Consider the following 27,836-nt stretch of genomic DNA (forward strand, 5'->3'; position numbering starts at 1 on the left):
GGCACCAAAGCTACAGAGAAACCCTGTCTCAAAAAAAAAAAAAGTTACATATATGAAATGAGAGACATACAGAGTCTTATTAATCCTGGGAAAACAGCGAATGTTCAACAAGAGGAAGATAAATGAAACGTGACTGAGTCACATGATGACGTGCAATGCAACTGTTGGAACATGTGTTTCTAAAAACGTATTTTTGAAATAAAACAAAAAAGCAGAAATATAAAGCAATGTGTTCTGAGTACTGGATGAGGTAAAGGGCATCGGCAAATAAGAAAAATAATCTGTGTGTGAAATAAGAAATAACAGTCAGGCAATGGTGGTGCATGCCTTCAATCCCAGCACTCGGGAGGTAAAGACCGGCTGATCTCTGTGAGTTTGAGACCAGCCTGGTCTACAGAGTGAGTTCCAAAGCTGTTACACAGAGAACCCCTGTTTTAAACTCCCCCCGCCAAAAAAGAAAGAAAAGAACAGACAGCTAAAAATAAACAAACAAAAAAGATGAAAGAGATGAAAGATGGCAACCAAATACCTTGTGTTAGATAAATTAATAAATAAAAGTTTATAGTTCCTTTGTTGGGACTAATTACAAAGCCTCATCTCAAAAGACAATATATAGAAAACAAAAAATTTTTGTTATTCATATATTTCTGAAGTGGACTAATCACTTGCTCATGAATTGACTTTTCTTATTATTCTTATTTTCTTATTATTATTATTATTATTTTCTTTATTATTAAAATTGAAATTTTAGAGTGTATGCAGTATTTTATTTAGAAGAAATAAGTACAGAAAATTAACTTACTGGTTTGAAGTTAACACAATTTAATTTCACAATTATATTATGTGTTAAACACAATATAATTTATAAATATTATAAATATATAATTTAATTTATATATTAGTTTATATAATATATAACATAGTGATAATTGATATAAATTATATTAATAATCGTTACAAATATACAAAAAATTAATCCTAGTCTAGAATACCAGTAACAAAATCAACACATGAACATTTTAAGGAAGGCCAAAGAGAAGACTCAGAAGGCAAAGGCACTTACCACTAAGCCTACGGTCTGGAGTTCAATCTCTGGGACTCATATGATAACAGGAGAAAACTGACTGCTGTAAGTAGTCCTATGACTTCCAAACACATTATTGGCATGTATGTGACCACACACATACATACACACAAATATATAAAAAACGTAATAAGGGCTGGAGAGATGGCTCAGAGGTTAAGAGCACTGACTGCTCTTCCAGAGGTCCTGAGTTCAATTCCCAGCATCCACATGGTGGCTCACAGCCATCTATAATGAGACCTGGCGCCCCCTTCTGGCTTGCAGGCACACGTGGAAGGAATGCTATACACATAATATAATAAATAAATAAATTTTAAAAAATGTAATGAAACTTGTACTTGGAAAATATTAATAAAAATGGACATAAAAGGATTTATTCTACTGTCAAATGTCTAAAATATTTTCACTTCAGAATTTCCCTTACAGTCAGGCAGGATGACTAGGCAAACCCGCTAGAACATCTGCAACACCAGCCCTGAGGAAACTGAGGTGGTCATCTGGTGACGCACACCTTTGATCCCAGCACTCAGGAAGTGAATCTCTCGGTTAAAGGCCAGCCTGGACTACAGAATGAGTTCCAGGACAGCCAGGGCTACACAGAAACCCTATCTCAAAAAAACAACAGAAAAGGAGAGGCAGGAGGACCACAGCAAATCGGAGGCCAGCCTGGGCAACCCTGTAAGTTCCAGGCCAGCCAAGATTACATGGCAACAACCTATCTCAAATATAAGTTATTTGTTTTAAAAGGAGATATGGCTCAGTGGTACAGCTGTTGTACAGAATGCACAGGTTCAACTCAGAGTTACAAAACAAGGAAGAAAATCTCACATACCTTTTTCCTTGTTTACTTTGTTCAAGTAAGTCCACCTTCAATCTTATACATTCCTCTTTGGCCTCTTGTAAACTCTGTTCCTTTTCAATCACCATTTTCTGACTCTGCTCTAATTTATCTTCTGCTTCTCTATAAATAGAGAAAAAACTTAAGAACTATGACAGTGATATTGGAGAAATACAATAATGTGACAATAGGAATGCAAAAGACAATATAAGAGGAACAGCACGTGTCCATGAGTCATCAAGTACAGTGGTGGATCATTTGTATTTGAACAAATAAATCTCGCCTGAAGAACAGAAAAGCAAGGCAGCTAAGCCACTAGAAAAGTCTTACCTCTATCAAAGCTGGGCAACCGCACACTAAGCCTCTCTCGCCTCCCATTTTACATTCCCTCTGGTGCTGGGAGTAAAGGAAGGTGTGAGGCACCACCACCTCAACGTGTTTCTGCAACCATCTTGTGTAGCCTAGGGTGGCCTTGAACTCAGAGATCCACCAGTCTCTGTCTTCCTGGGATTGAAGGTGTGTGTTACCATTGCCTGATCTCTGGTGGCTTTAGCTTTGCCTCTCGTCTTCAGGCAAGATTTATTAAAATACAAATAATACTGCACTATAATCAATGGAAGACTATATATATGGCATAAAAGAATACTTTGATCAAATGAAAAACCCACATAAAGTAAAAGTCCACACCAGATTTCACAGCCAACAATTGAGCATGGTGGAACACGCTCATATTTACAGCATTTAAGAGGAAAAGGGTCAGGAATTAAAGTCATCCTTAGCAGTCTTTACAAAAGCAAACATAGTTCATGCAAACTAGAAGCACTACTATATACTTCAGAAACAAAGCAAATATAATTGATATCATTTCTACAACCAAAGATATCTTTAACTGTTCTACCCAATGAAAAACACAAAAATGGAAAAGTAGAAAGAAGTACAAATTCTGAGCAGGAAAATTTTTGTTATTTGCTGGTAATTATAATTTAGTTACCTAGAATATTGAGAATGATCACAATGAAAAATTACTAGAATAACAGTGGCAGAGAGAGATGGCTTAGTGGTTAAGAAAACTTGCTGCCCTCTTCTGGCCAGCAGGCATACACACAGACAGAATATTGTATACATAATAAATAAATTTAAAAAAAAAAATTAAAAAAAAAAGAAAACTTGCTGCTGGACAGGCACCAAAGCTACAGAGAAACCCTGTCTCGAAAAACCAAAAAAAAAAAAAAGAAAGAAAACTTGCTGCTTTTCCAGGGGACCAAGGTTCTATTCCTAGCACCTATAACTCCAGGTCCAAAGAATCTAACACCCACCCTCTACTGGCCTCCATGAGCAGCAGGTATGCACATGGTTCACAGACTTATGTACAGACAAAATACATATACACATAAAATAATTAGAGTAAATAAGAATACAAGAAATAGTGAGGCAGAGGCAGGCAGATCTCTGTGAGTTCGAGACCAGCCTGGTCTACAAGAGCTAGTTCCAGGACAGGAACCAAAACCACAGAACACGTTTAATACCAGCACCTAGGAGACAGGAAGGCAAGCCTGCCCTGCACAATGACACACTATCTTAACATGCAAACAAATGCCAGAAAGACTGCTAAGAGGTAAAGGTGCTTGACACTAAGGCTGATGACTTGAGTTCAAGCCCTGGAACCCACATGGTATTAGTAAAGTAACTCCCTAACCTTTGCATGTGTGCCATGACATGCTCACACCACCGCCCACCCCCAGTGAAGAAATAAATGTAACAAAAACACTTTTAAAAAGAAATACTCAATTACAAGTAACTATTACATGTGATATAGAAATCAAGCCAGATACAATGATGTATGCCTTTAGTCCAAACACTTAAGATATTGAGGCATTAGAATGACTTAAGCCCAAAGATTCAGGACCAGCCTGGCCAACATAGCAAGACTTTGTCTCTTAAACCCATAGAGGTTATAAGGGTACACAGGAAAGATCTTTAAAGAGAGGGGAAATAAAGTGTTATAACAGGGAAAGTGAAAAAATAAGACAGGAAGTATTAAATGGCATGGGAGATGGCAGGGATGGATGACACTACAGGCCTTTTGAGAAAGCCATATGGAAACATACTACTGTAGAAACTTCCTAAAATATATACATATCCTATGATGGGGAAGGGAGTTCCCTAAGTAGATACCATACTCTCCCCCCCCAAAAAAAGGTACCAGCTCCCCATACCAGTAACAGGTTACCTCTTTTTGAATTATTGGCCAATAAGCTCATGGAACCCCAAAGATTACAGGGTACTGCCACTGTTCTTAGTCACCCTCCAGAATCTGATGGGAATATCCTACTGCTGAACATGGAGAAATCTAGCTACCACTCAACGGAAAGTTTATCGTTACTGGAAAAGAAAACAAGCTGAAAGATTTTTAAGATTTTAAGAGTGTGTGACTTTAAGGAAGACAGTGTATTCTAGAAATAACAGGGAAGATACATCACAACAATTATGAGAACATACACAAGACCTCTATAACCTCAAGTCATGAAATTCCGAACGGAAAAAGGAAGAGAGTACAAAGTCCTACCCATAACTGAGGAGCTATTAGCACTTGATAGCTTCTGAAAGGAGAATAATTTTTCTTTAATGGTATAAACTCTGGTATATCAACCAAACTCCAGGACAGGCCCAGTATCTAAGAGTAGTTGGCCAAGAGTAGGGGGAGCAGGTAAGTGAATGACCTTGTGTACACACACAAAGTTGCATGCATAGGGAGGGAAGGGCGAATCAGGAAAGAACTGGAAAAGGTGGATGAAGATGATCAAAATACACCACATGAAATTCTCAAAGAATTAAAAAAAAACTAATCAGAAAAAATTCACAAAACCAAAAATACATTAAATTTAATGTATGTATTACAAAGAAAGTTTTAAAACGGAAAAGCTTATACATTAGAATCACCTATGATACTTACTAAAATTTAGCTGAACATGGTGGTACATGCCTTTAAACAAAGAACACTGGAGGCAGAGGTAGCAGGATATCTGAGTTCAAGGACAGCCTGGTTTATATAGAAAGTTCCAGGACAGTCAGAGCTACACAGAAAATCTTGTATCTTAAAAAAAAAAAAACAAAAAACAAAAAACAAAGCCAGGCAGTGGTGGCACACACTTTTAATCCCAGCACTCAGAGGCAGGTAGGTCCTGGTATGTTAGAGGCCAGAGTGATCTACAGAGCTAGTTCTAGGACAGCCAGGCCTACACAGTGAAACCCTATCTTAAAAAACAAAAACAACAAACAAAAAAGCCCAAATATATCAAATACACATACCCACCACACACACACACACACACACACATATCTGAGCTTCATCTTTTAAAAGGGGTGTGTGTGTATCTGAGCTTCATCTTTTTTTTTAAAGATTTATTTATTTATTATATATACTGTATTCTGCACCAGATATTATTACAGATGGTTGTGAGCCACCATGTGGTTGCTGGGAATTGAACTCAGGACCTTTGAAAGAACAGGCAGTGTTCCTAACCTCTGAGCCATCTCTCCAGCCCTGAGCTTCATCTTTTAAAAGGGGTGTGTGTGTGTATCTGAGCTTCATCTTTTAAAAGGGGTGGGTGTGTGTATCTGAGCTTCATCTTTTAAAAGGGGTTTGTGTGTATGTGTCTGAGCTTCATCTTTTAAAAGGTGTGTGTGTATCTGAGCTTCATCTTTTCAAAGGGGTGTGTGTGTGTCTATTTGAGCTTCGTATTTCTGGGTTTGTGGTTTAGTAAGTTTGAGATAGGGCTCAACCAAGTTCCCAGACAATGCTAATACTGCTGGTCCCAGAACTGTAGTAAGAACTGTCAGTGTTCTGTTTTTCTTGGGTCCATGGAAAAATTAGGGTCACTCCAAGATGAATTTTGGCTTAGGAGTAGCAGCGGAATCAGCTTCTGGTGAACTGACTGCCCATTGCTTCTCTAAAGATGTTTTTAAAATGCTGTACAATTTACACCTCTTAGCAAGTCTTTTCTGGAGTTGTTTAAAGGAACCAAATGCCCAAGTAATTCTCAATCACCAGACCTCTTCGTTTTCCAAGTCCTCTCATAAACAAGTTTTGTAAAGGTTTTGAAGCCTTCAGGAAGAACCCAGGTAAGAATCAAACACTTCAGACAAAAGGTGACAGTAACAAAAGGAAGCATCATCACACAAGCAGTTCAAAGCTCGGGTGCCAACACTCTGGAATTCAAGCCAGATACAATGCTCTGTGGGATCTCCCGCTACAGGAATTACACAAATATAGCATGATGCTCAATACACATTACATTCAAAGCAGAAGATAAGAATAAATGACAAAATACCCTATTTCTTGTCCTTAAACTATACTGAAATAATGAGTTTTTGTTGCATTACAAAGTAAGAAATAAAGTAATTCATATTAAATTGTAGTGCTGTTTTGTTTGTAATCTAACAAAGCTTGCCTAAAGATCAAAGTGCAGCGCTAAGCCACTAGTTAGCCATAGAGGCTGGGTGGTGTGACAGCACACACCTTTAATCCCAGCACTCGGGAGACAGAGGCAGACAATCCGTGAGTTCAGGCCATCCTGGGCTACATGAGATTGAATCTGTCTAAAAGAGAAACAGAGCTCACACAAAGGTGATCCCAGAACTTGAGATCCCATGCTTTTAATCTCAGTACTAGGGAGGAGGAGACAGGAGCAATATGGCTGGGCGGAGAGAGGAGCTCAGATGCATTCTGGATGCAGTCTGGAGATTCATAGAGACAGATGAAGTCCGAGGTTTCACAGAGATAGCATTCAGTCTGAGGAGGGGAAACAGGATCAGCTCTTTGTTCTGAGCACTGGTAGAGGTTAAGAACTCTGTGGTGTCTGCCGCTCTGCTTCTCTGATCTTTTAGTATTGACCCCTAAATCTGACTCTGGGTTTTTATTATTAAGAACAATTTGAATTCATGCTATGTTAAATAAAATTATGCAAATAAGCACCTCATCTTAAAATAATCCATCTTTAATTCCTGTACTCTGAATGCAAGCTACAGCTATGAGTAGCTATAATTGACTGAAAGGAATTTAATGCTGAGTTAAGATTTTATTAGGTCACTGAAGATTCACTGGAATGGGGGTAAGGGACAATACTTAATAAGATACAACACAGAGAAATACTAAATAAAGCTACACAAGTGTATTTACCTTAAAACTTTATCTTGAGCTGAAACTTCTGCTTCCAAATTTATAATCTGTTCTTCTAAGATTGGGATGTTGGCTGCCTGCTCTTGCGCAGACTCAAGCAAAGATATCTAAAAGATAAAAACTTTTATGGTACTAAGTTTCAGGAAATAAATCAATCTATTTGGATTCTAGCCTTTCTTTGTCATATGAGAAAGTACAATAGCACTCTCCAGTCACTGCCAAACCTAAAGCCAACCTCACCTATTCCTTTCATGAGCGTTCATATGTACACATCACCATCAGAAGACCAACTCAGTACATGACTGAGGTACTCAAATACCTCAGTATAAACTCCTGACACCATCTACAAAGATTAATTTCACATACGTTAGAAGGTATATATATGTGTGTGTGTGTGTGAGAGAGATCAAAGTGAAAAAATAGATAAGAAATATATATTGAATTTTTTATGACTTAAAAACTAATTTTAGGAACAGGGCAGTGGTGGTACATGCCTTTAACCCCAGCATTTGGAAGGCATAGGCAGGCAGATCACAGTGATTTCGAGGCCAGAATGGACTACAGGGTAAGTTTCAGGACAGACAGGGCACCGTCTCAAAAAAACAAAACAAAACAAAACAATTGATTTTAGTAATCATGCTTAATAGAGAAAACCTAGATAATCGAGAAAATTATCTAGCCCTACAGCCAGAAAGATTCAGTAAAACTACTGAAGCAAAAAAGGAATACACAATATAAATATAATAGTGAAGAATAGTCTTTTTGTCTTTTTTTGTTTTGTGTTTTTGAGACAGGGTTTCTTTGTGAAACAGTCATGCCTGTCCTGGAATCATATCAAGTCTAGGCTGACTCGAGATCACACAGATCCGTGTACCTCTGCCTCCCAAGTATTGAGATTAAAAACACTACAACTGCCAGCAATAATTGATTTTCTTGAATTAGTCAATAATCAAAATATCAATGAAAACTGCTTTTACTTGAAAAGTAAACTTAGGACATGAAGTAGGGGACAGGGAAGACACCCTGACTAGAAAAAGAGAAGTCAGTCCAGAGACTACAAATGAACTACGCACCGCTTCCCCCACTCTCAGAACACCGACAGCAAAGCAAAGGCGACAGCTGATGAAGACTGAGCACAGAGGCCTCGGAGACGAGGTAGAGACATAAAGAACGAAACCCATATAAAGCCATCGCTCACAAGTTTCTACTCTCATCTCAGTTGGGGCTATCCCTCAAGCAAAAGCCAAAGATTTTTGTGGGTTTTGTTCCAGTTTTTGTTTTGAGACAGGGCTTTTCTATCCTGGACAGCTCTAGCTATCCTGGAACTCCCTATGTAGACCAGTCTGGCCTCAAACTCACAGAAATACCCCCGTCTCTGCCTCCCAAGTGCTGGAATAAAAGGCATACGCCAGCACTGCCCGCTACTGCCTCTGCCCCGGAAGTGATGCACCAGCATGCCCAGATCCAAACATCCCTTACTGAAGATATTAGCTCCAAATGAAGCCCATTACATCCTAGTCCTCCTCTGGGGTTGGTGAATACCCTCTTAGAAAATGACCACTTCTATAAACCACCATTCATAAATGGACAGACTTTGCCAACACATGGACAACTTACAATTAAGTTTGATTTATTTTTCTCTTAAATATGAAAAATGAGCCAGATGTGGTGGTACCTTTAGTCCCAGTACTCCGGAGGCAGAGGCAGGTGGATCTCTGCAAATTTGAAGCCAGCCTGGTCAACAAAGTGAGTTCCAGAACAGTTGAGCCGTTGTTACACAGAGAAACCCTGTCTTAAACAGATAGATAGATGATAGATAGATGATAGATAGATAGATAGATAGATAGATAGATAGATAGATAGATAGATATGAATAACCAAAGCATCATAATTTTCTATAAGAAGCTTGCAACAGCACAGAAAAACAAAAGTCATTACATTTTATGTTGCATCTGGATGTTATAAAACATGAAACAAGTAGAACAAAGAGCTTCACAAAAGGAAGAAATAAAGCCACAGCCAAAAGACTCAATGGAAGTATTAAGATAATACTGAGAATATATCTTGGAAAAAAATCAAATAACATGAAAAAATACTTTTGATTTTTATAGAACAACAAATCCTGAAGATTTGGGAGAAAACACAAGTAATTTCATACTTAGTAGGCAAAATAAAAGAAAGAACAGTTCCATTATCATACAAAAAGATATAAGAAAAACTAGCTGCAACTCTCCTTGTATAAGGTGCCCTTCATGTACTCAATATAAGCAATAACGGACTGTTAAAAGATATTACAACATGAACTGTTTGTGAGCGCACACACGAGCACCTGCACGTATGAACACATGTGCGCAGACACACACAAACATATACACAGGAAACATGAGTAGATTTTACGAAAGGAGAACTGAAAGGCTAGGCATGAAGAGGCATTCCTGAAATCCTAATAGTGACCAGGCAGGAGAATCAAGAGTTCAAGGTCATCCTCAGCTACCTGAGATCAAGACCAATACAGGCTACATAAAATCTCAGAAAACAAGACAAAAACGTGAACAAAAAACAAGGGCAAATGATTTAGATAGGTTTGTAGAATTCTTGCCTAGTATGCGGGAGACTATGAGTTCTATCTTGAGCACCTCAAAAACTAGATATAGCAGTACTTGCCTATAACCTTAGCCCTCAGGAAGTGAAAGAAGTAGATTCAAGGTCATTTTAACTATAGTGAGTTAAGGACAGACTGGGATATATAAGACCCTCCATCAAAAACCAAAGTTTAAAAAACAAAACAAAAACAAAAAACACTGAGACTTTTACATGTGTATAACTCCATAATGATTTTTTAAGATAGCTTTGGGTTTTTGAGACCAGCCATGGCTGATATGGAACTTCCTAAGTAGACCAGACTGCCTTGAAACTAATGGTGGACCCTCATGTCTCATGTGCTGGGATCACAGGTGTGAGCTTTCACAACCAGACAGACAGTGCTTTTCTACCAACAAAATAATAGATAGCATGAAACACAGGCTGGCTCTGAGAGGACACATAACTACAATGGCCTTGAGTATCTGATTTCTTTTTCTTCAACTCCCATAATCTGTAAACATTTATCATTTAACCTCATAGCCTTTCATGTAAATCAAACAACTCTGCATTTAGTCCTGATATATTTACCTTTTCTTTTTTATTGGGGGAGGGGGGGTAATTTGTTTTTATTTGAGACACAGTTTCTGTTTCTAGCCTGGCTGTCCTGGAACTTACTCTGTAGACAAGGCTGGCCTAAAATCAGAAATCCACCTTCCTCAGCCTCCTGAGTGCTGGGATTAAAGGAGTTTACCACCACCCAGCTTACCTTTTCTTCTTTAAAAAAAAAATTATGGGCTGGGCAATGGTGGCGCACGCCTTTAATCCCAGCACTCGGGAGGCAGAGGCAGGTGGATCTCTGTGAGTTCGAGACCAGCCTGGTCTATAGAGCTAGTTCCAGGACAGGCTCCAAAGCCACAGAGAAACCCTGTCTCGAAAAAGAAAAAAAAAATTATGTGTATGAGTGTTTTGCCTGCATATACATATCTATGCATATGTATAGACTGTCCATGAAGGCCAGAAGAGGGCATCAGATTCTTTGGAAGCAGAGGCATAGACAGTTAGATACCATGAAGATGCTGGGAACTACACATGGGACCTCTATAAGAGCAACGAGTGTTCTTAACCACTAAGCCATCTCTCCAGTCCTAATACTTTATTCTTTGAAAAAAGCAATGGCTGAAAGACACTTAAGGAAATGCTCAACACCCTTAGTCATCAGAGAAATGCAAATCAAAACAATTCTGAGATTCCATCTTACACCTGTAAGAATGGCCAAGATCAAAAACACTATGCTGGAGAGGCTGTGGGGTAAGGAAACACTCACTCCTCCATTGCTGGTAGGAGTGCAAGCTAGTACAGCCCCATTGGATATCAGTATGGAGACTTTTCAGAAAATTAGGAAGCAACCTTTCTCAAGACCCAGCAATACCACTTTTGGTTATCCAAAGGATGCTCAATCGTACAACAAAGACATGTGCTTAACTATGTTCATAGCAGCATTGTTTGTCATAGCCAGAACCTGGAAACAACCATAGTGCTCCTCAACCAAAGAATGGAGAAGGAAAATGTGGTACATTTATACAATGGAGTACTTACTACACAGCAGAGAAAAATAATAACATCTTGAAATTTACAAACAAATGGATGGATCTAGAAAACTTCATATTGAGTGAGTTTGAAATTACTACACAGCAGAGAAAAATAATAACATCTTGAAATTTGCAAACAAATGGATGGATCTAGAAAACTTCATATTGATTTGTTTTGGTTTTTTGTTTTTTTGTTTTTCGAGACAGGGTTTCTCTGTGGTTTTGGAGCCTGTCCTGGAACTAGCTCTTGTAGACCAGGCTGGTCTCGAACTCACAGAGATCCACCTGTCTCTGCCTCCCGAGTGCTGGGATTAAAGGCGTGCACCACCACCGCCCGGCTGAAAACTTCATATTGAGTGAGATTCCATCTTACACCTGTAAGAATGGCCAAGATCAAAAACACTGATGACAGCTTATGCTGGAGAGGCTGTGGGGTAAAAGGAACACTCCTCCATTGCTGGTAGGAGTGCTACTGGGGTGTTTTATTAAAAGGGGAGGTGCTATTTGTATGTGCCACCACAATCAGATACATACATACACATAAATAGCAATATGTATACACATATACATACATACATATACAATACCAATAATATAGTAAAAATGCAGTAATTTAAATAAGAAAATTGAGTTATGGTATCACATAATGAAATATACCACTAACAAGAAAAAAAAATGGAAAAGCCATATAAAAGAACTAAAAAATGCCTAAGAGTATAAAGTAAAAACTAGGATCTAGGGTTTGGCTATGCAGTTAAGTGCACTGGCTGCTCTTCCAGCATAGTGGCTCATACCCACCACTACAGTCCCAGAGATCCAGCACCCTTTTCTGGCCTCCACAGGTACTGCCTACACATAATATAGAAACATACATGCAGGAAAAATACCCATACACAAAATAAAACAAGTTTTTAAATAGAAAAAAAGGTTTTTTCTTCTTTTAAGATTTATCTTTTTTTTTTTAAATTATCACTTGAAGTTTATTTTGCAGACTTTCCTTCAATATCATATAATTTACTGATGGAGACTGTTTATAGATGCTTGGCTTTTGAGACAATTGAAAACCTTTACGAACTAAAATTTGACATCATGATTTGTTTAACTTGAGAAGTGTTATTTTACGTGTATGGGTGATTTGCCTGTGTGTCCATCTGTCCAGCACATGAATGCCTGGTCCCTCGGAGGGCATAGAAAATAGCCGGAACTGTAGTTGCAGACAGTTGTGTGCCATTATGTGGGTGCTGGGAAATGAACCTGGGTTCTCTAACCATTAAGCGTCCCTTCTTTTTCTGCTTTCTAAGTTCCTATCAGTTTTTAAAAAGTTGATTTATCCAAGTAAAAAAATTAAAAGTTCTAAATAAAAATCTATGCTCATGGAAAAAAAATTAAAAGTTCTCCTAAATTATCTTCAGATAGTATAATGATTTCATTCCTTGTTAACATTCAAGTAACATAAAATTTCCTGCCTACTAGGATAGGCAATATAAATATTTTCCATTTACAAACCATAAAATATTACAAATATTCTCTTAACAGATCAAAAAACATACTTTTGCTTTTGACTGTGTAAGTTCAAAGTGCACAGACTCCATCCTCGTCATCAAGGAGTGATTCTGGGTGACCAAACAAGCATTCTGTTGCCTAAGTTTATTAAGTTTCTCTCGAAGGCTTTTAACCTCTTGATCCATAGAAGCAGATGAAAAAGAAACCTGAAAAAAAAAGAAAATAACAATGTACATTAATTCTTTGATGTTTATATATAATTAATAGAAAACAGCAACAATTACCATTAAAATCATTGAACTCAGCGCAATGAACATTAGTAAATATTGATAAAAACAAAAGAGAGACAACATTCCTTTCCACTTGTAGTAGTACAAATTAAGTATACACTGGCAAAAGAATCAACAATATCACTCCTGAGTATAAATATGACAGAAATCTTTGTATTTCTGCACCTAAAGATATTCACAGCTACCCTGCATACAAAAGAGAATATGGAGGAATACATATGCCAACCAAGATAAGACAAAATATTCTTTAACTTATGCATGTATTTTACTATGCTGTTAAATATATCTTATAATACATTTTCAATGTTATTTTCAAAATTTTGAGGAACATATATGTATAGACTATAAAGTCAAGCTACATAAAAGAAAAAGCATATAAAAATACATCCTGCCATCCTTAGTAACTGTTTTTCAGATTAACTTTTTTTTGAGACAAGTTCTCTAACCCAGGTTGACCTCAAATTCCTTATATATGCAAGAATGACTATAAACTTCTAATCCTCCTGCCTCTCTTTGTTTTGTTTTTTACTGTTTTATGTTTTTCAAGACAGGGTTTCTTTCTGTAACAATCCTAGCTGTCCTGGAACTTGCTCTGTAGACTAGACTGTCCTCGAACTCCCACAGATCCACCTCCCATAGATTGGCCTTGGCAGTACTGGAATTAAAGGCGTGTGCAACCACTGCCTGGCTCTGCCTCTAACTCTTGAGTACCAGCGTTATTGGACAAAGTCATCATGCCCAATTTATTTACTCAAAGCAATTCTCCTACCTCAGTCTGTGAAGTGCTAGCATTAGAGACATGAGCCACGACCTGCCTGACATTTTACTTTAACTTTATAGTTTAGCTTTCTAGTGGTTCCAAACATATATAATTACTCAATTGCCTTTTCTCTTTATACAAAAACTCTCATACTTAATATATTTTTATTTAAATAATATAAACTAACAATTTCTCCATAACAAATATATTGGAAAACTCAGTTTTCCTCCTAACTGCAGAGTTTTCACTGCATGAAAGATTAGGATGTAAAAGGTACAATTATGGAGCTGGGGAGATGGTTCAACAATGAAAACACTGGTTGCTCTTCTGAAGGACCCTGATTCAATTCCTAGCATCCACATAGAAGCTCATAATGCGAAGTTACTATCTATAACCTGGTTGCAAGAGATCCAATACCCACTTTTTACCTCCACGACATAATTGCAGGCAAAACACTCATGCACATATAATAGTACTGAAAAAGAACAATTATATCCCCATCTCAAACACTGTAGTTAAAGACTACGGATAACATGCGAAGAAAAATCATTTTAAATAGGTATAAAAATAATAACCTTATCTCTTGTCTTCTTTTGATAATCAGTACTACCAGACGTTTTACAAACTTTCTTATAAGGTGGATACTTTAAAAGTCCCAGGCGGCTAGGTTGAGTAAGCTCTTCCAAAATAAGCCTTTCAGATCTTGAAGGATTGCAGACATAATCAGAATTTTCACTCGGACTAACACTACAGAACAAAGAAAAATTATACTTCAGTCTGACAATAGTTTTCACCACAAATTTCTGCATATACTAATCAGAAATTAGATCCACAGCTATGAGCATAACTGTAAACAGAGGTAGAGATTTTCTTTTGTCCTGACTGCCCAGTCCCAAATAAGCACATAAACACTTGTCAATCTATTTCCTGAATCTCTTTTACTTCAGGAGTGGAAAAAAAGCAGCTACAATAATGAAAGATTAATAAAAATTATGAATATATAGTTTATACTGATTCCTGATATGTTAAAGATGTTTGGGTTTTGCTTCGTTTTGTTTATCTCTCAAGGCAGGGTTTCTCTGTGTATCTCTGGCAGTCCTGGACTCTGTAGACCAGGCTGGCCTTGAACTCAGATAATCTGCTTCTGCCTTCCAAGTGCTGAGATTAAAGATGCTTGCCCAGCAAGATGTTTTCTTAATATGTAAATGCTTGTTAATATTTCCATTTTCACAAACTGAATTATATTAAAAAGTACAGAGCTAGTTCCTGGACAGGAACCAAAAGCTACGGAGAAACCCTGTCTCGAAAAAAAAAAAAAAAAAAAAAAAAGGACAGAAAAATATATCTTAGTCAAGAAGCATAATAAACATGACATATAATAAAATCTAGTCATTTTATGTTTATAAATTAACACTTTAATTTATACATGTGACTTTATTTCCTTGCCTGGACAACTCTTCTCCTAAATTCTGCAAACTCCATTCTGTTATTTTCAGTTCATGTCTCAATGAAGCAACATTTGCAAGCAAACCTTCTTCCTCATTGTCATTGTCTTTATTGTAGTAGTCGGATGAACTAGATTCCATTTCCTAACAAGAAAACAAAGACATTCTTATATTCTGCCTGAAGACTTTATGGTATCAGCCAAAATATTCTTATAGCAGTAAAATTTAAGAAGAAACTGTGAAAGTGCTTGGCACCAAGACACACAACCTAATCTCGTTCCTCTCAGAAACCACAGGTCAGCCGGGCAGTGGTGGCGCACGCCTTTAATCCCAGCACTCGGGAGGCAGAGGCAGGTGGATCTCTGTGAGTTCGAGGCCAGCCTGGTCTACAAGAGCTAGTTCCAGGACAGGAACCAAAAGCTACGGAGAAACCCTGTCTCGAAAAGAAAAAAAAAAAAAAAAGAAAAAAAAACCCCACAGGTCAAAGGAGAGAACAGACGTCTCAGATTTGTCCCTTGACCCGCACACTCGTGTGCACATACACATACACACACACAAGATTTGTCCCTTGACCTCCACACTCATGTGTACACACAGACACAAAGATTTGTCCCTTGACCTGTACACTCATGTACACGCACGCACGCACACACATGCACACACATACAATGAACTGATGCAATTTTTTAAAAATTTATTCAAAGTCATGCAAATCTTGGAGGATCAATCCAAGATCTGAATCAAGGTATACTCTTCTAATTAATTTCAATATGAGGTGTTAGAATTTAATAATCATTTTACAAATCTGGGGCATCCGATAAGATGTTACCACTACACTTTTCCATATTTTCTTAAAAGGTGGTATTACCAGATAAGTTATCATCTGTTCACAGTGGTTGTAAAATTTAAATATACTCACATTCACAAGTCATAATCACAGATCAAAATGACATCGAGAGGCTGAATACGGTTACCACTCCTTTGATCCTGGCTCTTGGGAAGTAGAGGCAGGTGAGCTCAAGGCCAGCCTGGTCTACATATTAAGACATTCTCTCAAAAAAGACACAAAACAAAAAGACATTTAGTAATTCAACTCAGAAACTACATGGGGGAAAGTTCGGGTGCATCAGCTGTGGGCAAGCAGGTCTAGGATTAACTAAAAGGAAAGAATCATGATGCAGCTGGCCAGATGGCTCAGAATTCAAGGGTCCCGATTGCTCTTTCCAAGGCTTGCTATTGCTATTCTCAGCACCCACATGGTGACTCACACTAGTCTGTAACTCCAGTTTCAGAGGAACCCAAACACACACATAAAGCAAAAATAATATCTTTAAAATCATAGCAATGAATATTTTGCTATTTTAATTATTAAAATAACACTCAAAGCTTTAGAATTTCTACTCCTGCTATAGCTCTTCTTAAAATTTCACCTCTTGTTCACACTTCATTCACTCTTTTTCATTGTGGAGCCTCTTTTATCGCCCTTCTTAAAAGCTAGGCTACCAATATAATCCCCATGTTCAAGGCTATAAAGTAAAAAAATGTATTTAGAAAAGCTCAATATTTTGAATGGATAAATGAATAAGCTACCTTCTCCGTCTCTATTCTGGTAAAATAGTTTGGTACATTTATTCTCTACTCAAAATTTTGCAAGAGTGGGGTGGGTTATTAAAACCTCTCACCTTATTTGAAAAAGCTGAGTATTGAAATTAAATAAGATGTTTAGAAAATAAAATGTTTCTACTGTCTTTCCGATATTGTTTTCACAAATCTGCTTCTGCTTAAGTTCGAAGACTTCCCCAGTCAGATAGTGACTTGGGTCCCCATTCTGCTTCAATCACATCTGTTCAACAACATCTCGAGTTTCATATCGGACAATGACGGAGAAAAAAGAAGAAGAATTGGATCGAAAAATGCCGCTCAACACTGTATAACACCACCTAAAGTCAAGTTTTTATGTTCAACAACTTCTGCATTCTCATGTAAGAATTTTCTAACCGTTCTGAAGCATCAGTGAATACGTCTAGTATTCAAACATCGTCATGTTCCTGAGGACTTTTACCAGTCGTATGTACGCGGAAAGGCTCATCATCTTACCTCGGGGCCCTGACAACGGTATCTTCAAGCCTACTTGGGGGGAAAAAGCGTTCTAGCTGTACTCTCAGTAAGGGAAGAACCAGCACTCTATACTCCCTGGATGAGACAGGCTTTCCCGCTTGGGAAAAAGTCCATGGTTTTATACATTATTTTATCTCGAGGACGCTCAATCTACTGAAGAGGGGCTCCATCTGCCTGGAGGGAGCAGAGCATTTGGCATCCTCAAACCCAACACACCGCCCGGGAGCGCACTGAGCGCACTGAAAGCCCGCTTCCAGTCAGGGGACGTCTGCTCACCACCAGGTCGCAGCTGTACTTAGCGACCCCAGGCCAAGGCGCAGCGCGGCTCCTCTGCGCTCGAAGCCTAGGACAGCGCAGGCCGCGACGTGGAAGCCTCCAACACACGACCTAGAGAACCAGCGAACCTCGGAGGCGCCGAGTTCGAACCGCCGCGGGAGCCGTTGGGACGCGCCTCCCGGGCCACGAGCCCCGCCCCCACACAGGCTCCGCCGGAGCGCAGAGCGTGCCGGGAAATGAGGCCGGACGTGCGGATGGGTTCTGCACGCCTAGTTCATGTTGGACTACAATTCCCATCATTACCGCCGCCGATGCTCATTGGTGTGTGTCTGTGTGTCTGTGTGAGGGAACCAAAACCTACAAATCCAGTATAAAGTATGGATCCGAAACCAAGGGGCGGAGGGGCTGCACGCAGAGTTCATATTGGACTACAATTCCCATCATTACCGCCGCCGATACTCATTGATCTGTGTGTGTCTATGTCTGTGAGTGTGTGTCTGTGTCTATATCTGTGTGTGTCTGTGTGTCTATGTCTTTCTGTCTGTGTGTCTGTGTGAGGGAAGCCTAAACCTACAAGTCCAGTATAAAGCACGGATCCGAAACCGGGAGGGGGGGGAGGAGTGCAGGAAGGGAGGAGTAGCCCCGCCCTCACCCAGCCCAGCGGAAGGCAGCGCTTCCCTTTCGAAGACGGCGTGAGCCGCGGTCGCCCCAAGTTCCCTGGAGCTCGGGAGTTCGGAGCGGAGGCGCCGGCATCCCACATCTCGCTAAACACTTCCTGGAGATCGATCCCACCGTGATGGGCGGCAGGACCTGGCTGCCGTTCCCAGTGCTCTTCCTGGCCGCTCTGCCTCCAGCGCTGCTGCGGGGGGCGGCCGGCTTCAAGCCCTCCTTGGACAGCGACTTCACCTTCACGCTCCCGGCCGGCCAGAAGGAGTGCTTCTACCAGCCCATGCCCCTAAAGGCCTCGCTGGAGATCGAATACCAGGTAAGCGCGGGGGCGAGCTGGCCTTCGCCGCTTACCGGCTTGGGAAACTTGCGGAATGCGGGCGAGGTGCATCCAGAGGGTCGTCCGGGAAGCTGGCCTGCTCAGCGCAGGCGCACAGGCGAGGCTCAAATTTAGCCAGACGTAAAATTGACACTTACCCTCTCTTCCCTTTCCTCTGGTCGGAAAGAGGCCAGCACTGGTGACGTCGGTGGCGTTAGTCTTTATTTCTTAATTCACCCATAGCTTTCCTAGCGAGTATACACTAGTTCTAAGAGTTTCACGGTACTGGGATGGTACACGTTCTTTTTTATTTTTTAATTATTGAACGAAATGATGCCACTGTTTGCGTTACCCTCACCACTTTCACCAGATTCATCACGGTGTTTGCTTCAGTTAAGGAATTTGGAGTGTGACACATGTCAGATTTTGAAATGTGTTCAAGGAAGCTGTTGCCGTATTTAGTGGTATATTTCCATCCCAGCTGCATATCCATTACTTTCTATTAAGATAATAGTGTATAAAAATATTGTAACATCAGGATTCGTCCCTTGTCTTTGTTTTCTTTTTAATATCAGCAGAATACGGCAATAGAAGTGTCTTAATTAAAAAGTCTATAAGTTTCCACCTGGCAAATTTCTGTGCTTCCAAATAGCCTTGCACCAAAATATATGTTGATGTGTTTTATCTTTGAGGCTTTTTTAAAAATAAAGTTCCAAATGCTATTAATTAGAGCAGAATAAAATGCATGTAGTGGAATGGAATGAAAGCTCAGAAGTTACTGCTTGCACGTGGTGCACAAATGTACACTGACGTGGACAAATACGTTTATTATTAAATCTTTATTAAAAAACTTAATGTCCAGTTTTATATGAAGAAACTTTAGGACGATTTATAGCTTACATTAAGTATCTGAAATCATAGTATCTAAAACCTAAGCAAAAATTAGCATGTGAGCAAAAATTCAGCACTTACTGAACAGTTAATGCGTGTAAGAAATTGTGTAGGGAGGAGGAACAAATAAAGAGAATCAGCCAGGCAGTGGTGGCGCACGTCTTTAATCCCAGCACTTGGGAGGCAGAGACAGGCAGTTTGAGTTTGAGGCCAGCCTGGTCTACAAGAGCCAGTTCCAGGACAGGCTCCAAAGCCACAGAGAAACCTGTCTCAAAAAAAGATAAATATCCCACAACCTGCCACCACTACGCCGCAGACACATAAAATTTAAGCAGATCGTTGGATGGAGTGTGAAAAGCAGATTTAAAGGAAGCAAAATTAGACACAGAGAAACCAACTATGGAGTTAGTGAGTCTGGATGGGAAAATAATTTTTATTAATCAAAGATTTCCTTGATAGCCAGGAATGGTGCCAAATGCTGGTAATTCTAAACACTAAGGAAGCTGAAAGCGAGGAATGACAAGCTTAAGGCCAGCCTGTGAGGAGATCCTTCTCAAAAAGGTGGAACACAGCGGAGGATGTCAACCTCTGGCCTCCACTTGCACAACCTTTAAAGACATGGTGGCACATGGCTTTAATCCCAGAACTCTGAGACACGCAGTGAGTTCCAAGACAGCCAGGGCCGCATAAAGAGACACTGTGATGTGGGATTCCCCTCTGTATGCTGTGAATACCAGTGGTCAATAAAGGAACTGAGGTAGGCGGGGAAAGCTAGGCTGAATGCTGGGAGAAAGAAGGCAGGGTCAGAGAGAAGCCATGGAGCCCTCTGGAGCTGAATGGAATTTTACCTGGTTAGCCACAGCCACATGGTGATACACGGATTAATGGAGATGGGTTAAATTAAGATGTAAAAGTTAGCAAATAAAAGGCTAGAGCTAATGGGCCAAGCAGTGTTTTAAATAATGTAGTTTCTGTGTGATTATTTTGGGGCTGAGCAGCTGGGAAATCAACAAGCAGCCTCCTTACAACACTGTGTCCAATAAATAAGTAAATAAATAGGTAAAATATTTTAAAAGCCTTTACATCACATGATTTACTCATAGAAGTTTCTATTTTCGGGGTTTGTAATACGTGTTTTTTTTTCTCTTCTGTAGGTTTTAGATGGAGCAGGATTAGATATTGATTTCCATCTTACCTCCCCAGAGGGCAGAACCTTAGTTTTTGAGCAAAGAAAATCAGATGGTGTTCACACGTAAGTTGATTGTTTGTTTGAGACACAATATATTTACATGTATCCCTGGCTGGCTTGGAACTTAGAATAATCCTTGTACCGTAGCCTTGTGAGTGCTGTGATCAATCATAGGCATCCACCAGCAAGGGTACCACACCCAGCTTTTTCCTTTGCTTTGGTTAATCTACTAACATTTTAAATCGGCCTTCTTGGCTTAAAAACATTTTTTTTTTTGGTTGTTACTGTTTTTGAGACAGAGTTCAATCATGTAACTGTCTGGACTGGTGGTACTCAGATCTGCTTGCTTGCCTCTGTCTCCTGAATACTGGAATTAAAGGCATACACCACCATGTCTGGCCTTTTTTCCTGACAGGATTTCTCTGTATAGCCCTAGCTGTCCTAGAACTCACTTTGTAGACCAGGCTGACCTCAGACTCACAGAGATCAACCTACCTCTGCCTCCCAAGGATTGAGATTAAAAGCATGAACCATCACTGCCCAGATGTTTGTTTTGTTTTTTTTTTAATTTTGTGTGTATGGACCTTGCGGTGGTAGCTCACACCTTTAAACCCAACCCTCGGAAGTCAGAGGCAGGTGGATCTCTCTAAGTTCGAGGTCAGCATGGTCTACAGAGTGAGTTCCAGAACAGCCATAGCTACACAGAGAAACCGTCTCAATACATGCCTCCCCCCCGACATAGCTTCATTATTGCCTACTACTTGCCTGTGAATCCTTGCTGCTTTTGGGATACTAGGCAAGCCTAATGACAGTAATAAAAACTCAAGTAAAATTGAACTTAGGAGGATCAAATTATTTCTTGCCCTTTTTGGAGTCATATCATCCAGGTATGTCCACCTTTTGACTCTGCCATACAACCTCCAGGGTTTACACTCAAAAACTATAATCAATTATAAAAAATAAATTATTTTTTAGGAAAGCTCACGTTTTTAGCAAGTTCAGTGTTTTGTGAGCTGTATTTATAACCATCCTCTGACAGACGACACAGACAACCTGTGAGCCACAGGTCAGACACTTCTGAATGAATGATGTGTCCTTCACAAGAGCCATCGACTGGTTTTACGGGTACCATAACATTTGTTTCTGTTTATAATTGTTCTTCACTCTGTTCACCAGTGTTTGCTCAGGCTGTGACAAAATATCTGAGAAAGTCAACTTAAAAAAACAAGGTTTATTTTGAGATGTAAGTTGATGGTTATTTGTGCAGAGACCACAGCAACCGTCTGTCAGTCCACTGTCACCACGGCAGCAAGCGTGAGAGCACACAGGCAGACATGGTGCTGGAGAGGTAGCTGGGAGTTCTGGGCCATACTTGATGAGGAGCAAAGCAGCTCACCTCATAGCAAATGGAACAGAGAGAGGAGAGAGAGGGAGAGAGAGAGAGAGAGAGAGAGAGAGAGAGAGAGAGAGAGAGAGAGAGAGAGAGAGAGAGAGAGAGAGAGAGAGAGAGTCCCAGGTTCAAGATATACTCTTCAAGGGCAGACACTATTGCCAATCCCAATCTACTTTCTCACCTCCCAATAGTTCAGTCAAGTCAATGCTCACGATACAGTCACCTCTAAACATTTTTATGGGAACAAACCTTTTGGGACATTTTCATATCCAAATCATAAAATGGAGCTTGTAAAAAAAATACAGGGAGACTCTGAGTAATATCTTAGAAAAATCTATTAATTTGGAAATAAAACCAGGCTTTAGCTCTGGGGGTGTGGCTTAGGGGCAGATCACTTGTTTAGTATATGTGAGGCACTGATCTAGTCCCCAGCACCAAAGCAATGAAGGCCAACCAAGCTTCACCTTGGCCCATAATAGGCTATGTTCATCTTATAGTGTGAACTTCATTTCATCTAGAAATGACCAATTACACGAACTCCCAATGTAATACAGATTAGAGGAAGTGCTAAATTATTGAAGAGAAATGAGTATCAACTAATGTGTAGTGTAAAACCAGTTACAATGCCCAATGCAAATACAAACTGGAAATAGAAAAAATGAGACTAACAAAACATGGTCATTACAGGTTGTATTCACGTTATAACAATTAAGTATCAAAAGCCACGTTAGCCAGCAAGACCAAGGACTTAAATTCAGTTTAGATATGAATTGTATTTATTCAGTACAGGTAATCTCACAGAGTAAAGTTCCAGTTACTGGCTACAGACCTCATCTCTTATCTTTGTAAACAGTATTTTGTGTCAGAAACCTGAAAGAAAACCTTTGTATTTGTGTGTATGTCACCTGTCAGTCAGAAAAAGATGTCAGATCCTTTGAAACTATAGTTAAAAGTCAGGTGTGTGCACATAGGGACCCTACCTGCAGTCTTCTCTAAGGGCAGAGAGTGCTCTCTGCCACTGAGCCATCTCTCCAGTTCTATCACTGCTTCTGAAAAGGAAACAAAACTCAGTTTAAAGGCGAATCTCAATTGAAGAGTAGGTTGTTTGCTATATTTGCATATGAGTAAGACTCATTATAGAATCCTATTCTTTCCCCCACCAGAAAGAAAAACTAGATCAGGCCGGGCATTGGTGGTACACGACTTTAATCCCAACACTCGGGAAGTAGAGACAGGCAAATTTCTATGAGTTTAAGGCCAGCCTGGTCTACAAAGGGGATGCCAGGACAGCCAGAACTGTTACATAGAGAAACCCTGTCTTGATAACAAAACAAAACAAGATTAAAATAATTTAATGTAATTGACCAGGTAAATTCTAAGTATGTGTAACTTGCAAGTATTTGAATATATTGTCAAGGTTAGATGTACAGAATACTAAAAATGTTCCCTTGTTTTAATGTAGTGTGGAGACTGAAGTTGGTGACTACATGTTCTGCTTTGATAATACATTTAGCACCATTTCTGAGAAGGTAATTTTTTTTGAACTGATCCTGGATAACATGGGAGAAGAAGCTCAGGAACAAGAAGACTGGAAAAGATATATCCCTGACACGGATGTGCTGGAGATGAAGCTGGAGGACATCCTGGTTAGTAGGACATTAATAAGTAACGGCAGCTCATTGGTCAGTTATCTTAGTGTATGGCAGGGATTAAAGTGAGCATTCTTAACCATATTTTCCAAAAACTATTGGTTTCGCCATATTTTTACATCATTACAAATCTCAATTTTAGTTTACGTTTAGCTTTTTATTAGTTTTTCAAATCACTTATCTCAAGTGAATCTTATCTTAAAAATACTTTTTTTTGCAGAAACAGTGCAATTAAAAAAAAAAGTTTAAACTTATTTTCTCATAGTTCCAGAGGTCAAAAATCTGAAGTGAATTTCACAGATCTAAAGTCTTAGAGGTGTTGACAGGACTGGGACCTTTTTCACTGCAAGGTTTGCTGGCATTCCACGCCTTACGCCTTACATTACTCTATACACTCTTGCATTGTTTTTTTTTTATAATATTTATTTATTTATTATGTATACAATATTCTGTCTGTGTGTATGCCTGCAGGCCAGAAGAGGGCACCAGACCTCACTACAGATGGTTGTGAGCCACCATGTGGTTTCTGGGAATTGAATTCAGGACCTTTGGAAGAGCAGGCAATGCTCTTAACCACTGAGCCATCTCTCCAGCCCCCCACTCTTGCATTGTTATAATGTGTGTTGGACCTCCCTGGATGACATAGCAAACACTCAGATGTATAATGCGTATTATAGTCACACAGTGCATTAGGTAAAAACTGCCAAATAATTAAAAATATAATCAGCTGGTCTTTTAAAAACTGTGAAAAAATATTTTATGGTTGTCAAAATGTTAAGAGAGATAGGTGTAAAAGTCCTGGTGCTACGCTAACGCAATTACTTTGATCTTGACTCTTCAATTCAAGGTATCTTTATTCTTTTGCTAAATAAATTTAAATATATTATTACTATTTTAAAGCCTCATGGAGGATCTCCAGGTGACACAAATCATACCGGTCCTTTAACTGAGTTATATTCTCATATATTTTAAAAATTGTTTTGGTTTTGAAAACTAGCATAAAGCATATTATTAAAGAAACTTGTTCTTAGTATTTTAAATAGAAAAATTACTGTGTTTCTTTCCAGGAGTCCATCAACAGCATCAAGTCCAGACTGAGCAAAAGTGGTCAGATACAAACTCTGCTTAGAGCATTTGAAGCTCGTGATCGAAACATACAAGAAAGCAACTTTGACAGAGTCAACTTCTGGTCCGTGGTGAATCTGACGGTCATGGTGGTAGTGTCAGGTATTCAGATTTATATGCTGAAAAGTCTGTTTGAAGATAAGAGGAAAAGTAGAACTTAAAACTCCAACATAGATTACTTAACATTGGAAAAAAAGAGGTAGAAAATTCTAATACACTGTTACAGTCAAGATCATTAGTAGTCATTCCCATAACATTTTCAGAAATTAAGTATAAAATATGTAAAATTTACTATGGAAAATCATTGTATATCCATATAACTTTATTGACCCAGTTATACACTTAAATGTATATAACAGGATATCATATATAATTTAGATTTGATTGGAGCAATTAACATTTTTTAGGTTTAAAAATCTCTCCCAAATATGTATAAATTAAATTAATGAACAGTATCCATAAACACACCACCAGTTTGCTTTTACACAGAACTTTCTCTGTAAATTGGCTGGTACAAAATAATTTGCAAATCATTTGAGGATAATATAATTATGGACTAACCATTATATCTTTCCAAAAAAGGTAACTATATATATACCACTGAAATGATATTTTTAAAATTTTTCTTTTCTTTTTTTCAAGACAGGGTTTATGTTGCCCTTGTCCTGGAACTAGCTCTGTAGACCAGGTCAGCCTCAAACACTGAGATCCACCTTCCTACGCCTTCTGAGTACTGGGATTAAAGGCATGTGCCACTACTGCCTGGCTATTTTTAAGAATTTTATAACCAAATACAATGTGAAACATTATAGAAAAGTATTAGTTTTTATAAACTTAGCTTACATTTCCAAGAACTAACATTTTGATAATTAAATTGGAAGGACATTCTTTCCTCAAAAATTAGGCAATGTCTTTCTCATTGAAATGACATTATAAAGGTTTTCTTATGTGAAGATATAAAAAGGGTAGTTGATGTTTATGAATAGGATGCATTCTGTCAAGACATTAGCTAAGATAAAATTTGAGATAAAAATGAATGTATTTTTATACTACCCATCAAAACTGTTGTATTGGTTTCTACACAGCTATTGGTTTTGTTCGTTGTTTGTTGGTTTGTTTTTTTTTTTTTTGGTTTTTTTTGGTTGTTATTGTTTTCCAGACAGAGTTTCTCTGTGTAGCCCTGGCTATCCTCTAACTCACTTTGTAGACCAGGCTGCCCTCAAATTCACAGAGATCCACCTGCCTCTACCTCCGGCGTTCTGCCTCTCAAGTGCTGGGATTAAAGGTGTTATCTGGCCAATAGCTATTGGTTATTAGATAATACATTGTCACCAGCAGGTATGAGAGACACACTGCTGAATAGATCTGACCTTATGTAAATAAACAGCTCCTAAGTTCTCAAAATCATCAGAATGAGGGAAAAATTAGATAAACTTGACAATACCAAATACGAAAGTTCACCTAAGTAGAACCATAATATTTAGAATCAAATGGGCTCACCTTGCTATCCCAATTCTACTAGAAAACAGAGAAGGGTAATTTGAAGTTCACTGGAAGAAATTATGTTTGTCATAGTTTTGATTTTCTAGTTACTGTTTTCAATTATAAATGTTCAGGTAGATTTTATAAAATGCACATCCTACTATAAAATTTACATACCTAAGTACCTATGGTCACTTATAACTTTGAAGGATTAAAACAATCCTAAATTATAAACAGCTAATGTGAATATAAAAGCCAATACACACAAAAACGCTGTCTTTCTAACTTATTAGTCTGTAGTACAATCTTATTCAAGTTCTAGTAATTTAGCTTCATCATGAAACAATTAAATTACACACATCTTTAGTGTTATGATAAATGTATTGTCAATTACAAAAAATGATCAAATCTGGGTATTGTACTCATTATATATTGTACTCAATATATATGTTATTATATATGTGTGTGTGTTATATATTGCCATAACTATTACTGAGCAATAATGATCTTCCACTACCCTACTATCTCACACACACACAAAACATATAGTAGGTACTCAGAGAAATACTTCATTTACAGTTTATACTCAGAATAGTACAGAGATATACTGTATTTTTTCCTTCTTGGGAGAATATTTATTTTTCCCTATTCAGAGGCTTTTCAAAACATAAATGCCATATATGATCAGTAACTGACCAAGAAAATGCTCCAGTAGTGTAAGCAAAACTCCTCAGCACATACAAAGTGAGAGCATTACCTAAAAAAGCCTTTTTCCACTTTCAAGTGGAAGGGAAGCAATCTATAGGTACCATAACTGATAAACAGACTACACTCGAGACTGTGATTAAGAATTCTACCTCTCCGACACAGCGGATACTGTACTGTACCTAACACTGTACTTGTCACTAACGTCACCGTGTATGTAATTTGTGCCACTGATTTTTAAATCTATAATTCAGTTACTTCCTGCCATTTAAAATGGTAGTAGTATCTTTATTGAAAAAAGTAACTTACAAATGTTAAAGATTTTATTTTTTATAGATAAAAATAAAGATATTAAGAACCATGTTGCCTGTATTAATCATAAAAACAAAAATTGTAAGCAAAAACCAAAATGTTTATTTTTAAATGTGTATTATCTGCTTCATATGAGTCTTTTAATGTTGCTTTCTCAATTATACTAAATCAAATAAGCCATCACTTGATCTGACTTTTATCTTTTAACAAGATAAAATTGTATAAAATTGTATAAATTACTACAGTAGTTTAACAGAAGTGTACAGATGACTTGCATTCTGAGATTCAGTTGGATTATGTGCTCTTTTACCAGGTCAATAAACAGAAGGTAAATAAGCATCTGAAAATGTTGTTGAAATAAATTATAAATCAAAATATATTTAGGTATATTTACCATTAAACATTATCTTAAAATTAACAAAAACCAAGTCCCTGTAATT

The 27,836-nt window shown here is 38.4% G+C and overlaps 2 protein-coding genes across 8 annotated transcripts in view; one reads left to right on the forward strand and one right to left on the reverse strand.

The window, feature by feature from the left end:
• The window catches only part of Ccdc18 (coiled-coil domain containing 18), a 148,424-nt gene extending 130,538 nt beyond the window's left edge, over positions 1-17,886 (reverse strand). For 3 of the 6 annotated variants that reach the window (XM_075943995.1, XM_075943998.1, XM_075943994.1), the window contains exons 1-6: positions 17,666-17,886; positions 15,273-15,415; positions 14,402-14,573; positions 12,824-12,982; positions 7,102-7,208; positions 1,917-2,045 (exon numbers count right to left, since the gene is read on the reverse strand). In XM_075943995.1, the coding sequence (XP_075800110.1) occupies positions 1,917-2,045; positions 7,102-7,208; positions 12,824-12,982; positions 14,402-14,573; positions 15,273-15,412 (707 nt within the window). In that variant the 5' untranslated portion in view covers positions 15,413-15,415; positions 17,666-17,886. Of the gene's footprint in view, positions 1-1,916; positions 2,046-7,101; positions 7,209-12,823; positions 12,983-14,401; positions 14,574-15,272; positions 15,416-16,953; positions 17,119-17,368 lie in introns of those variants that run through there. The other 3 variants (XM_075943997.1, XM_075943996.1, XM_075943999.1) reach the window with 3 other exon arrangements.
• A 224-nt stretch (positions 17,887-18,110) lies between these two features.
• Positions 18,111-27,820, forward strand: Tmed5 (transmembrane p24 trafficking protein 5). 2 transcript variants are annotated; one of them, XM_075942738.1, is made up of 4 exons: positions 18,111-18,650; positions 20,696-20,793; positions 23,586-23,769; positions 24,840-27,820. In XM_075942738.1, exons 1-4 carry the CDS (start codon positions 18,462-18,464, stop codon positions 25,056-25,058), a joined length of 690 nt encoding a protein of 229 aa, XP_075798853.1. In that variant the 5' UTR covers positions 18,111-18,461; the 3' UTR covers positions 25,059-27,820. The 2 variants fall into 2 exon arrangements, with proteins under 2 accessions (XP_075798853.1, XP_075798854.1); XM_075942739.1 differs by having other exon boundaries at positions 18,339-18,650; positions 23,586-23,818; positions 24,840-25,045.
• The last annotated feature ends 16 nt before the right edge of the window (positions 27,821-27,836 follow it).

This window comes from Microtus pennsylvanicus, chromosome 12 (genome assembly GCF_037038515.1).
Source record: "Microtus pennsylvanicus isolate mMicPen1 chromosome 12, mMicPen1.hap1, whole genome shotgun sequence".
Classification (NCBI taxonomy): Eukaryota; Metazoa; Chordata; class Mammalia; order Rodentia; family Cricetidae; genus Microtus; species Microtus pennsylvanicus.

Excerpts from the sequence above, each read along its gene's own strand:
- Tmed5 (XM_075942738.1), top strand. The coding sequence starts at position 18,462 with ATGGGCGGCAGGACCTGGCTGCCGTTCCCAGTGCTCTTCCTGGCCGCT. Across the intron at positions 20,794-23,585 it reads AAATCAGATGGTGTTCACAC|TGTGGAGACTGAAGTTGGTG; the intron begins GTAAGTTGATTG and ends GTTTTAATGTAG. Across the intron at positions 23,770-24,839 it reads TGAAGCTGGAGGACATCCTG|GAGTCCATCAACAGCATCAA; the intron begins GTTAGTAGGACA and ends GTTTCTTTCCAG.